The sequence below is a fragment of the Plecotus auritus genome (genome assembly GCF_963455305.1).
Source record: "Plecotus auritus genome assembly, chromosome: 1".
In the NCBI taxonomy this organism is placed as follows: domain Eukaryota; kingdom Metazoa; phylum Chordata; class Mammalia; order Chiroptera; family Vespertilionidae; genus Plecotus; species Plecotus auritus.
The window spans coordinates 222,429,808-222,443,296 of NC_137770.1; the positions used below are offsets into that span (position 1 = coordinate 222,429,808).

A 13,489-nucleotide genomic window follows, 5' to 3' on the forward strand; every position below is an offset into this window, starting at 1 on the left:
TCATAAATAATAAATAATTCCTATATTTCCATACTTTTACAAATTAAAATTTATTTAACCAAGGCAATAAACACTTTTCATATAAATTAAAATATCAGAAAATCTTAATAATTTTGTCTATTATATTCTGAAATTTAAAACCATTTTAAAGGGCTGTGGCTACAGCCGACAGAGGAAGTGCTTCCTGGCCTCTGTGTGGCAGACAGGAGAGCTTCTGGTCTGGATTTTGTAGTCATTTGCTAGAAGGGAACATTAGAAGTGAAAATAAAGGATTTTGTAGTATGGAAATTAAGAGTTGGCTCAGAAGTGACCATTCCATAAATTGAATGATGATCTGTACCGCTGGGAAAAAAAACAAACATTTTAAATGTATTAATGATTTGCCTACTGTGCAAAGCACATAAATATTGATTCTCATAAATGGGTTACAATTTAATTGTAGACTCTAATCAGTTCACAATATAAAGAACCACAAATAAGAATGCTGAGCAAACTAGAGACAAAATTACATGGTAATACAGAATAAAATACAATCAACTCTGGCCATGGGAGACATCAAATGTGAAGATTTCACAGAAGTAGTAGCCTTGGTGCTATGTCTTTAAGAATATTAGGTTTCCGCCGAAACCGGTTTGGCTCAGTGGATAGAGCGTCGGCCTGCGGACTCAAGGGTCCTGGGTTCGATTCCGGTCAAGGGCATGTACCTTGGTTGCGGGCACATCCCCAGTGGGAGGTGTGCAGGAGGCAGCTGATCGATGTCTCTCTCTCATCGATGTTTCTGGCTCTCTATCCCTCTCCCTTCCTCTCTGTGAAATATCAATAAAATATATTTAAAAAAAAAAAAAGAATATTAGGTTTCCAATAAGGTAAGGAAGGTGATTCTAGACAGAAAGGAGAATATGAAAATGTCTGTTTGGGGTATGGCAAGTGTTTCCATATGTTGGAGCATAAAGTGAGTAAAGGGATGGAGAGGTCCCTTAGAATGTAGGCAAACACACATGACCTCAAATGACACGCCAAAGCATCTGGCAAATGGTGGTGCTTTAATAAATGCTTATGCTGAACGGAACTGTTAAAATACTAGTATAATAATAGCTATGTAGGTTGTAAAGGCAAGAGAGCTAGTTTCTCCTCTCGCCAACATTGTAACCAATAAACTGAATTTCTAAGGCCTATTCATATGTGTTCTCAACACACAGAAATAATTTTTAAAAATGTTTTTGCTTAAAGAAAACTCTCTGAAAATAATCATTTCTTCCCAATTGGGAACATAGCTCCATAATATAAATATTCATAGGCTGGGATTTTTGTCATTTTTAATTCACTGATATATTCCTAGCAACTAGAAGAGTATCTGGCATATAATAGGTATTCAATAAATACTTATTTGATAGGCTATGATGTATTTTAACTACATATACTAGTATGCTCTCTTTTAATGGTACTAATAACCCATAATTAAGATTGACCAAGCTACCGTCCAGAAATGCCCCTCCAAAGCAAAATGATTTCCAAACCCCAGTTGATGGCCCATTTCTTTGAATAGTAAAATAAGTTCATACCCAGAGTCTCACTTACACCGGACTGAGATGATGACATTTGGGATTTGTTTGAGTTGATGATATCAGGATATTGTATAAATTCATTTAACTGAAATGTCTAGAATAGGCAAGTCCATAGAGACGAAAGTATATAAGTGGCTTCCAGGAGCTAGGGGACCCGGGGAATGAGAAGTGACTCCTTAGTGGGTTCAAAGTTTCTGTATGAGGTGATGAAAATGTTCCGGAACTCGTGCTGATGGTTGCACAATATACTAAAAACACTTCCTCAGTATACTAAAAAGTAATGAATTATGCACTTTAAAATGATGAATTATTGTTTGTAGATAACATTTCAATTTTTAAAACTTATTAAAATAGGAACAGTTCCATATATTTAGTGTATATATTATCTATATACAGGCATACCTCATTTTATTGCACTTCGCTTTATTTCCCTTCACAAATGTTGCATCATTTACAAATTGAAGGCAAAACCCTCCACAGCAAAAAGATGTCAACTCACTTTATTGTGGTGCTCTAGAACTGAGTTCGCAGTATCTCCGAGGTATGCCTGTACACACACACTCATGTGGCTGATATTCAACTAGTACACACTGGTGTGGCTATACCAGTGGTAATAATATTTCTTCTGGTGCCCTCTAGCTGCCCCAGCTCTCCCAGTGCCCCCTCCAGACCTTCACATATTAGAAAGGAACAGAGGGTTACACCAGGTCATCAAGGGAACTCCAGAACCCTGTTCCAGCTGCTGGACATTTGGGATTTGGAGGTGAAGAGATATAGGAAGGTAATTATTAACCTTTTCATTATGCATCTTTGGGTTGTTTTACATGATACACAAATGTGGGTAGGGGTTTTGAAATTTAAAAAAATTAATACAATTTGAGAAGGAAACCATTTAAAATTATAATAATTAAAGCATTGTTATATTAGTATAGAAATAGCCAAACATCAACAGAGTGGAATAGAATTACAGACTCACACAGAAGTATATGCAGGATTGTAACATAAAAAAACAGAGGCATTTTAAATCAGTGAGGGGAAGGAGGTAAAGGATCTGAGGTGGGGAATGGAGCATTCTCTGTACTTTACTCCTTTACCAAAATAAACAGCAGATAAACCTATTATTTAAATATAAAAATATTAAAGGAAAACTGGTAAAAAAAAAAATGTATAAGCTAAGGATCAATATAACACAAGCCAAAAGATTGATACTCCTGTTTACATAGAAATTTGAGATTTCTATAAAGCAATTTTAATTAAAATTTTATTTTAAAATATCTGTAGTTCATATGAAAACAGTTAATATCCATAATACACAATGACAAGGCACATAAAAAGAAGAGAAATGATACAGTTGAAAAGGTGGTAAAGAATATGAACAGGCTAATTTATTAAACATTTCTTATGTGCCATGGAGTTCTATATTCAATCCCCACCAAGATCCGTTGAGGTGGGTAATATAGTCCATGTCACAGCACCTTTCCTTCCTCGGCTTCCACGGTACCCTTCTCCTACTTAACAAAAAGGCACTCGCTTGCCTTGTTATAGTACACTGTCCTGCGATGGACTGCTAAACAGAGGTACAACTCAAGATGCCGCTCTCTGCTCCAATGTCAGAGCAGGGTGTAGGTAAGAAATCTTTGAGTTTGCCAAACATTGAAAAAGCTCTGTTCTTGAACTTCCTGCTCTCCCTCCCTCGTTTTTTCTCCCTCCCTTCTCCTCCCCCCTCTACTCCCCCTCCTCATTCCCACGTAGCTATCTTAGATTAAAATTAGAAGAAACTCATGGGGGCATATAAACATGCTTATTTGAATTAAAAAGTAGCCCGGCTGGTGTTGCTCAGTGGTTGAGCATAGACCTATGAAACAGGAGGTCACAGTTCAATTCCCGAGTTGCAGGCTCGAATCCCAGTTTCTATTTCCCTCTCCTTCTCCCTTCCTCTCTGAAATCAAAAATATATATTTTTTAAAAACTCAGACTTTTCTGACCAAGTCAATCTGGTTTTCACAATGACAACTAGTTTTGTAAAATAGGTAACGAATTCATCATTTTTCCATAAACTGAGTAAGATAAATCTGCAGATACAAAGATTTAACAGAAATATATTTAATCATATGTGTAATAGAACATTCCAGAAACAATATATTTAACAACTATTGACACTTATGATAAAAAATAGTAGACATCAAATAGACAATATTAGACTTCAAAACAGAAAAAGTTATATAGTTATTTAAAAACATGTAGGGAGCATTTGAATGAGTTTCTTTTTCAAACACTGTAAAAATGTTTGAAGTCTACAGCTCTAGAACCCTCACTCTTATTTACCCCACAGTACACTTCCCAGTCAGTAAATAGCAAATGTGCCCAATCTCATTGTATCTAATAAAAGGGTAATATGCAAATTAACCATCACTCCATCACAAAAATGGTGGCACCCATAGTCACAAGATGGTGGCGCCCAGTCCTCTCAGCACCGCCGGAGTCCCCCAGTCCTGGGGGGGCCAGCCGCTGAGAGTGGGCAGCGTGAGCAGCCTGGCGGAATACTTGCTTCCGACGAGGCAAGCGTTCCACCCCAGCCACGGAGGGCCTCTGGGCAGCAGGCACGGAGCAGTGGGGGGGCTGGAGGGGGGAATGCTTGCATCATCGCCCCTGGCAACGAGGCAAGTGTTCCACACCTGGCTGCAGATGGGCCTCTGGCCAGGCTGGGGCGTGGAACACTTGCATCATCGCCCCAGCGATGAGGCAACCATTTTGCGCCCGGCCACGGATGGGCCTCTGGGCCGCGGAGAGCCTCTGGGCAGCGGGCGCGGAGCGGCTAGGCCCCACCCCCACAGAGAGCTCCTGGCACACAGATGCATGCGCAGGGCAACTAGTTAAATAGATAAATGAAAATTTAATCAACAAAGAGATCTCATCTCTTCATGTCAGCCCGGTGAAGATTTAAAGTCTGATAAAACCCAGCATCTGTGGAGCTATGGGGAAATAGGTTTTTAAGAGTGTATATTTCAGTTTGACAATACCAATTAAAATTTAAAATGTGCACAACCTTGTCAAACTGGTAAGGGTTATATGGTTAAGTGGGATTTGGAAAAACTTATCTTTTTGAGTTAGTATTTCTATAATGAAATAAAACTGTTTGAAGTTTTTATAATAGGGGCAGCAAAAAAAGTTGCATTGACATATAGGTAAGTATGATGATAGCTAAAGTCTAAAATGAGGTGAAACTTTCTGGGATATTATAAGGAAAAATTAGCAATAGGTGATTAGATTAGATGACATATAATACTGCTTTCAACCCTAAAGTCTACTACTTTGGGAATTAAGAAATTATTCTTAGAGACCATATAGTGTATTTCTCTAAGTAATTCATAATTTCTTTGACAATATCCCCAACAAGTAATTACAGACCTCTTGAATGTATACTCTTTAATTTGAGCCCAAATCCCAGATTATTCTTTTTATAATATGTCCCTAAATATTACTTGTGTATTTTATACCATATTATCTATACTAATAAAAGTCTAAGTGGCCCTCGCGCACAACATCGTCACAAGATGGCTGCCACAAGATGGCCGCACACACAGCAGAGGCAGGGCCTGGTGGCCGCTCCTCGCGGTGAGACCTGGGGGTCCCGCGGCTCCGTGTGGCATGGAGGTGGCTGGTCCCGGCATCTCCGCTACGGGTTCTAGCAGAGGAGGCAGGTCATGGCTGGGGAGGACAGTTGTGGGTGATCGGGCCAGCAGGGGAGGGCAGTTGGGGGCCATCAGGCCGGCAGGGGAGGGCAGTTGGGGGCGATAGGGTTGGCAGGGGAGAGCAGTGGGGGCGATTGGGCCAGCAGGGGAGGGCAGTTGGGGGCGATACAGCAGCAGGGGAGCAGTTAGGGGGTTATCAGGCTGGCAGGCAGAAGCGGTTAGGGGCAATCAGGCAGGCAGGCAGGCGAGCGATTAGGAGCCAGCGGTCCCAGATTGTGAGAGGGATGTCCGACTGCCAGTTTAAACTGACAATCAGACATCCACCGAGGCGTCCCAGATTGGAGAGGGTGCAGGCCGGGCTGAGGGACACCACCCCTCCCCCCCGAGCATGAATTTTGTGCACCGGGCCTCTAGTAGATTAATAATGGTTTACCTGAAATAAAATGTAGTGAAATAAAATATGGATGTTCCTCCATGTTTGCCATATTACATTCTAGAAACCTTATTCCTAACAAATGATAATCCATATTGATGAATTTGGTTATATACCTGCAATAATCCTCTCTGCCACTAGATGGTGATTTAGCCTATGCTATGTTGGAATCACTCAACATAAGACTGGCTGTTAGCTACCAACAGGAGTTACTAAATAAGGAAGTAAAATAAGAAGGGAAATACAGGTGTGATTAACATGTCCACTTGTGAATGGACAAAGGAAAAATACCAAATTAAAAGAAGGAAGCAAACCATATGTATATTAAGACTCTTCTATAAGAATTAAAGGAAAATTTCAAAAACATGAATAATAAGTAAAAATAGGAGCTCTGGTAGGAATGGCTCAGTTGATTGAGCATCATCCCAGATAGATTCCGGGTCAGGTCACATGTCTGGTTTTGGGCTCAATCCCCAATAGGGGGTGTGCAGAAGACAGCTGATGAATATTTCCCTCTTACATCGATGTTTTTCTTTCTCTTTCTTCCTCCCTCTCTCTCTCTCTCTCTCTCTCTCTCTCTCTCTCTCTCTCCCCTCTCTCTAAAAATCAATAAAAACATATTTAGAAAATAGAAGGAAACATTTTTAAATATTGTCACGGACTTGAAGAACTAATTGGTGTTTGGTGTTGTATAGTCTTATATCTTCTTATCTTTTTTTTATGTTCCTTATCTTGATGTTCATAGTTCAGTTGTAGTATTACTGTTTTTCTTCTCTATCCCCAGTTCATTGCAACATTTTACACAGAAGTTACTATTCTAGTTATTTAGGCTGTTTTTACCTCAGTCTTGCTGGAGCCAAAGGCTATATATAAGGGTCTAAGAAATGAATGTTTTCAGATAATAAACATCCAATTTTCTCTCTAGTTTCTCAGGATATTTTATATATTTATTTTTTTTCTAACTGGGGCATGGATGTATCTAATATTCAGGATATAAAGTTTAGACTCAATTTTTCCAGAAAACAGTAAGTCAAGGCCAAAATGGCTTTAGCTTTAATAATAACAATAGAAATCTAGTGTACAAGAGAATGCTCATACCAAGCCATTGTAAAGGCTCTACAGAACTGATATTAATGTTGTAAGAAGATGGGCAACTTGGGCATATTAAAGTCTAACAAAAAGAAAATGGAATATCTTCAGAAAACTTAGAAAATCATAATTTTTCACTTTTAAAAATATTTGGTTGAGTTATTCAGAAGAATCCTGTCCTTTCTTACCTATAAGGTTGTATTTTGGTCCCATGGTCTTGAAATTCCAGTGCTTTCTTAACAACAGCTTCGTTTTCTTCTGGATAAACTGAACATGTGCAGTAAACAACTGCTTGAGCTTTAGTAACTACATTTAAAGAAGATGTAATTAACACAATGACCCCATTAACAATTCTAAGTAAATGTGCTATGTTTCCAAACCTCTGTTTGTACTAATACTGCATGGCTTCAATGGGCATGATTTCCATAGATGGTTCCCCTGTATAGCACATATAAATTATGTAGTCTGTGGCCAAAAAATAAAGTAAATCTAACTGTTTTGTATGGAATTGAAAATTCAATCAATGTGACCAACCTAGTTAGTTACAAACACAAACAAATAAATACTGCGATGACCATGAGCGATTACTTCCAGCCACTAAAGACCTGAGGAAATTATTCTCTACCCTTACCTCACCTCCTACCCATCAGCTCCAAACATGACCTGGAACCGACAGTGTCTTGAGGTTTTGCCCTTTGTCTGTCACCTACCCATCATCAAGGAATTCAGGATTTTGAGCATTAGCTTCCGGTTCTCCTGGGTGGCACCATTTGTCAATAAAATAGCCAGTATTTCTCCACTGTAATTCTCAGTGTCTAGTGTTTGGCTTTGTTAGCAACCGGGTGGAGGAACTCTGTCTCTAACACCTACACTTACCTTTGAGTAGGCATTTGATAAACATGCACTGAATTCATAAAAATGTATACAATTTCTCAGGCACTTTTAGATTTCCATGTCCATGTGTACTCAGAATCTAAATGGTACTTAAATCTGAATTAAAGTGATTAAAGAACTTATTACTCAGGCTTCATATCAAGAGATCTAGGCTTGATCTGTAATTGCCTCTCTCTATTCTCTACTTGGCAGTAAGAGAAATAAGAGTTTAATTAAAATTTGGATTGTAGAAGAGTTGTTAGGAGCAGGCAGTGACAACAGAAAAATTGTATCAAGTAAGAAGCCAAAGAGAAGGAATAGAGAAGATGAAACTATCATAATGGATGTACATAATTATTTCACTTCAGCATTAAGAAATGTGAATTATCCTTGCTAACCTCTGTTAAAAATGATAGCAAAGCATATATTTTTTAAAGACTTAAGTTGATAAAAATGAACGTTTTGTTACTTTAAGGTGTTAAGACTGAGTGTTCTGGGAAATTCACTATGGTTCACACCTCACTGCTTGATTATACTAGAGAAATGGAGTATTAATGCTTCTCAAATGACAAACATGTTAAGAATGAACTGATAAACTTACAATTCATTGCGTGTGTTAGCTGTGCATATTGCTGTTGAGCAAGAAAACGAAGTTTATCTTCTGATGTGCCTCCTTGAGAGAAATCTTTAAGTAAATCTGTATCTAAAAGCAAACAAATTTTTAAATTATATCACTATTACATGTTTCCCATATATTGCTATTATCACATTATTTAATGTTTTGATCATTTTCCCTATTAATGAAAGTTTTCATGGAAAATATTAAAACTAAATATAGTATTATAAAAACACTGACTTAAATATTGAAAACTAAGTTGACAAAGTTAATTTTTTTTAGTTTTAATAGTTTTTCTTTTTTCTCCAAACTTATGAGATTGCCATTCAACTAGCCAAATAAGTCTTTAGGTACAGAAAAAAGAATGCTGTCAGCCTAGAGACTAACAGAGGAAAAGAGAAGATAACATTTATTTTCACAAGTAGAAATGATGACCTATAGTCTAATCTCAGTACGAAAAACACAAAAGAATACAATTTAAAAAATTACCTTACCAAAAGAAATTTTGGATGAAAAAAATTCAGGGAAGCAAATATATGCCTTCTTAATAGATCAAGAAACTATTACAGTGACATTTTAATTTCTGAAACTAATGTTAACATATTTCTTGATATTATTTGCTAAGACACATTGAATGCTACTTTATATAGATTATTTTATTCAACAACTTTTAACATTGAGGAAACTGTAAACATACATTAAACAATTTGTCTAAGGTCACATAGCTACTCTGTTGAACCAGGATTCTAGCTCCAAAACCTGACCACAGAGCCCAAATTTCTAACCTCTGTATTATTCACCTCTTAGTAACTCCCTGGATTGTAACAGCCAATTATTTTTACCCCATATTTGGCTGTTCCCCACTCCAGTAATATCACTGAAGGTTAATTAAACTCCATTTCTTTTCAACTTAGTTTTACACTACACATCTTTCTATCTCTGTTCTAAAATTATCCATCACTTTTTAAAGGACTATTTACGGCATACATTATTACACTCTAAAACCATATAGATTACCTTTTTCATCCTATTTTAAAATAATTCCAAGTAATTTTAAACTTCATATATTCTTCAACGGTTCTAACAGTTTTCAATGTTTTCCAAAATGAGTTCATGATTGCTCTCTTCCACCTAGCATCTAAGTCTGATAAAACATCTTTTGGATTCATCCCCTAAATTCATGGCTACTGTTTCTGCCATAGTCATCAGGTCAGCAGCTCCTTATTTGCTTTGGCTATTATTTCCTCAGAGTGCAGTTTTCTTCAAAAGCCCTCGGTTTTTCCAAGTTTGCCAAAGACCACTTGTTGGCTTTATCCTGTTACCTCAAAACGTTACCAATACCTAGAAAACTTTTTCCTGTCTCCCTTTCTCATCATTTGTAGTTTCCATTGGGCTGGTCTCCCAGCCTCCAGTTTATTTTCATCCACGGCTTATTTAGTTCTGCATTCCCACTCCAACATGGCCCAGGATAAGGCCAGAGACCCACATTCTCAGCTATGATTCTCTTGCCTGCGAGGCTTATTATAGGTGCTATTTCTCCCCCTCTCCTTTCAGTGTCTACTAATTCTTCATTGATCATTTCCCAGAGTTAGTGCAGGCTTTTCTCAGCCTGCTCTCCCATCTCAGATAGTTATTCTTCTGTTTAACTCTCACTGGAAAAACATTATCTACAGCACACCAATATTCCACATGGTACAGGGTAAGTCCAATTAAAATAATGTAGTAAAACAAACAAACAAATAAATAAAATGTAGTTACTGGAAAGAAAATGTGCTGGTTAAGTTTAAAACCCAGTTTCACTATTTACTAGCTATATGACCTTAGGCAACTTGCTAAATTTCTCTGAGTCTTGGATTATTCCTCTCTGTAAAATAGAAATAATCAACACTATCCCCCAAAAGTTATTGTGACTATAGTGATAGTGCCTGTGTACTACCTAGAATATCAACTGGGACACAGTTTTGCTCAATAAGTATTAGTTCCTTTCCCTTCATTTCTTTTTCTCAATTTTTAATTATGTCCTTGCTAGAAAGAGAAAAGTTATTCACCATCTTCTGAATCTTAGTGGAATGTCTTCTTTGTCTAATGTGCTAGTTACCTTTATCTACACCTTTCAATATAAAGGGATTAGAGTAAGAGTCGATTTCAGTTAATGTGGGGCCAATATACTGTGATTAAGAGAAGGATTCAAAGTGCTGACCTTGGAGTGAGAGCGGTTGTGCTTGAATCTGGGCTCTGACACTTACTAGTCGAATGACTGGGGGACTTCAAACTCTACTGTAAGCCTCAGATTCTCTATTTGTAAGATGAAGATTATAAGAGTAACTACTTCTTTGCATTCTTGTGAGGATATGGTGACATTATCCAAATAAAGTGCTTAGCTCAGTAGTGCCTTACATGTAAGTGCTCAATAAAGGTTCATGTTAAATAATATTTTGAAATTTATTAAAGGAAATAAAATATTCCTAGAATTAACATTTAATCTGAGTATTCATATCAGAAACCATACATGTTAAGGAAGTCTTGAGTTTGAAATTTGAGTCCTAGTTCTGCTACTAACTAGCTATGTGACCTTATAAAAATGAATTAATCTTTCTGAGTCTCAGTTTCATCATCTATAAAATGCTGATAAATTGTTGCCCTAGCTGGTTTGGCTCAGTGGATATTGTGTTGGCCTGCAGACTGAAGGGTCCCAGGTTCGATCCCGGTCCAAGGCACATGCACGGGTTGCAGGCTTGATCTCCAGTAGGGGGCGTGCAGGAGGCAGCTGATCAATAATTCTCATCATTGATGTTTCTATCTCTCTATCCCTCCCCCTACCTCTCTGAAATCAATTTAAAAAATATTTTAAAAAATAAAAATAAATGCTGATAAATTATAATGCCTATAACTTGAGCTCCAGAATATGCCAGAACAGTACTGGCCAGCTTCTGTTCTGATTGCCTACATCATTCCAATTACTAAATATTTTTAATATCACCCTTGCCCATATCTCACAGGATTAGCTTGAGGATTAAATGAGGCAGTGAATATCAAGTACATTATACACAGTATTTCTTACATGGAAGCTATTCATTAATCAGATATATCTGATATCATTTTAATTATTTTAAATAATTTTAAATTATCAATACATTTCAATAATTTAGAATTTAAAAATTAAAACAAGTACCTTCATGCTCATTTAAAATAAATTCTACTGGATTACTAATACCCAGTCCTGAACAACGAGGTAGTAGCAGAATCACTTTAACTTTCTGTAATCTATTATCCTTCCATTCAATGTTCAGAAATGTCTCATGAAGTATTTCAATATCTGGGAGAAAAAATACAGAAAAAAATAATGTAAAATACTAATTAAAAGCCCTAATGCAGTATGTAAGTAAGCCTATTTATCATTGTTCATTTTTAAATCCTCATTGCCACAAAAAGTCATTCTAATGTAGTCTGAAAAGAGGATGTTCATCTCTGATAAGTTCCCAAAAGTTAATACATGAATTCTGTAGGGTTTTCTCTTGAGAGAGTGATTTTGAAGTTTAAATATTTCCTGCATAAGACATAATTAAGTTTTCCATTCTGAACTTCAGATTCCATTTAAAGCAGTATGCTGCAGTGGAGGGAAATGTCTTTGGAGGCAGAAATACCCAAATTTGATTCCTGATTTCACTATTTACTAGCTGCGTGACAATCTCTCGAAGCCTCCATTTCCTTATTCATTAAAGTGGGAAAATAGCCCTAACTGGTTTGGCTCAGTGGATAGAGCGTCGGCCTGCGGACTGAAGGGTCCCAGGTTCTATTCCAGTCAAGGGCATGTACCTTGGTTGTGGGCACATCCCCAGTAGGGGCTGTGCAAAAGGCAGTTGATCGAATGTTTCTCTCACATTGATGTTTCTAACTCTATCCCTCTCCCTTCCTCTCTGTAAAAAATCAATAAAATACATTATAAAGTGGGATAACAAAGCCTCCCTCATCTAATGGTGGTGAAGACTGAGATGAAGTAGTTAAGCTCACATGGTGCCTCGTGTACACCCAGTGCTCAGTAATGGTTATTTCCCTGTCCATTTTTAAAATCCCTTTTATATTCTATCTTCCCAGAAAAAAACAGGCATCAGTAGTATTTATGAGGCACAGTGTAAGGTCCCTCAGGGGCCTTGAAATTTAGTTTGAGAGTCTGCCCTCCCTCGGATTATAACTCTGTGCCCCATCATTTTTGTTGTTCATCTTCAACAATCTCCAACTGAGGTACATGCCCTTAAAAAGAATCGAACCCGGGAGCCTTCAGTCCCCGGGCCACTGAGAAACCTGGCCAGGGCTCTGTGCCCCTATCTTAACGCTACTTCTCTACTTCTGCGATGGCTCATGTTCCCCTCACTGCTGAGGAGTCACTCCTGAAATTGCCCTACCCACTCCTTCCTCTCGCCTGATCAAGTTTTCCCTCTTCCTATTCTGTCTCCTTTGAAATTATTGTTTTATTCAAGTGGACCTTTTGCTCCCCCACCTCCACCCCCATTTTAACTTATTAGAAAAGTTCAAACATATGCAAAAATAGCCATAATATATAATAAATTCTCAAGAACTGTCACAGACCTGCAACAGTGAACCATTCATGTTCAATCTTGTTTCATCTACATCTGCACCCACTTCTACCACCCCACATTACTTTGAATCTATAAATATTTCACCGTATATCTCTAAAAGATAAGAACTCCTTTTAAAATAGAATTTCAAAATTTAAAAAAAATTCCTAATTACCATCAATAATGGCATCAAATGATGGCTCAAATTTCCCATCAGACACACGTCAAAAATGTTTAATAGTTTAAATTGGTACATCTTACATTAAATATTTTTTATCTAAACAAGGTTCCCTTTCCATTATTCTTACCATTTATTTCTTAACTAGAGGCCTGTTGCAGGAAGATTCCTGCAATAGGGCTTCCTGCAGCAGTCTCCCCAGAGCCTGCTTCCCTCCCTTCTCCGCCACCCCGCCTGCTTCCCTCCAGTCTCTGATGCCCCGCTTGCTTCTCTGCAGCTTCGCTCCCTTCTGCAGCACTTGGCTTCCTTCTACGCTGTCTTCAGCCTTCGCTCTGCACCTGGATATGCAAATTAACCGCCATCTTGGTTGGGTTAATTTGCATATTGTTCCTGATTCACTGGTGGGCGTGCCTTGTGGGCCATAGCAGAGGTGCAGTCAATTTGCATGTTTCTCTTTTATTAGCTA

At 37.8% G+C, this 13,489-nt stretch overlaps 2 protein-coding genes across 2 annotated transcripts in view; one reads left to right on the forward strand and one right to left on the reverse strand.

Moving 5' to 3' along the window:
- APBB2 (amyloid beta precursor protein binding family B member 2) overlaps positions 1–13,489 on the forward strand; it is a 433,025-nt gene that overhangs the window by 352,553 nt on the left and 66,983 nt on the right. The gene's annotated exons all lie outside the window — the stretch shown is intronic.
- NSUN7 (NOP2/Sun RNA methyltransferase family member 7) overlaps positions 1–13,489 on the reverse strand; it is a 35,982-nt gene that overhangs the window by 1,891 nt on the left and 20,602 nt on the right. The window contains exons 8-10 of the mRNA XM_080661351.1: positions 11,441–11,584; positions 8,254–8,355; positions 6,968–7,085 (exon numbers count right to left, since the gene is read on the reverse strand). Of these exons, the coding sequence (XP_080517477.1) occupies positions 6,968–7,085; positions 8,254–8,355; positions 11,441–11,584 (364 nt within the window). The remainder of the gene's footprint in view (positions 1–6,967; positions 7,086–8,253; positions 8,356–11,440; positions 11,585–13,489) is intronic.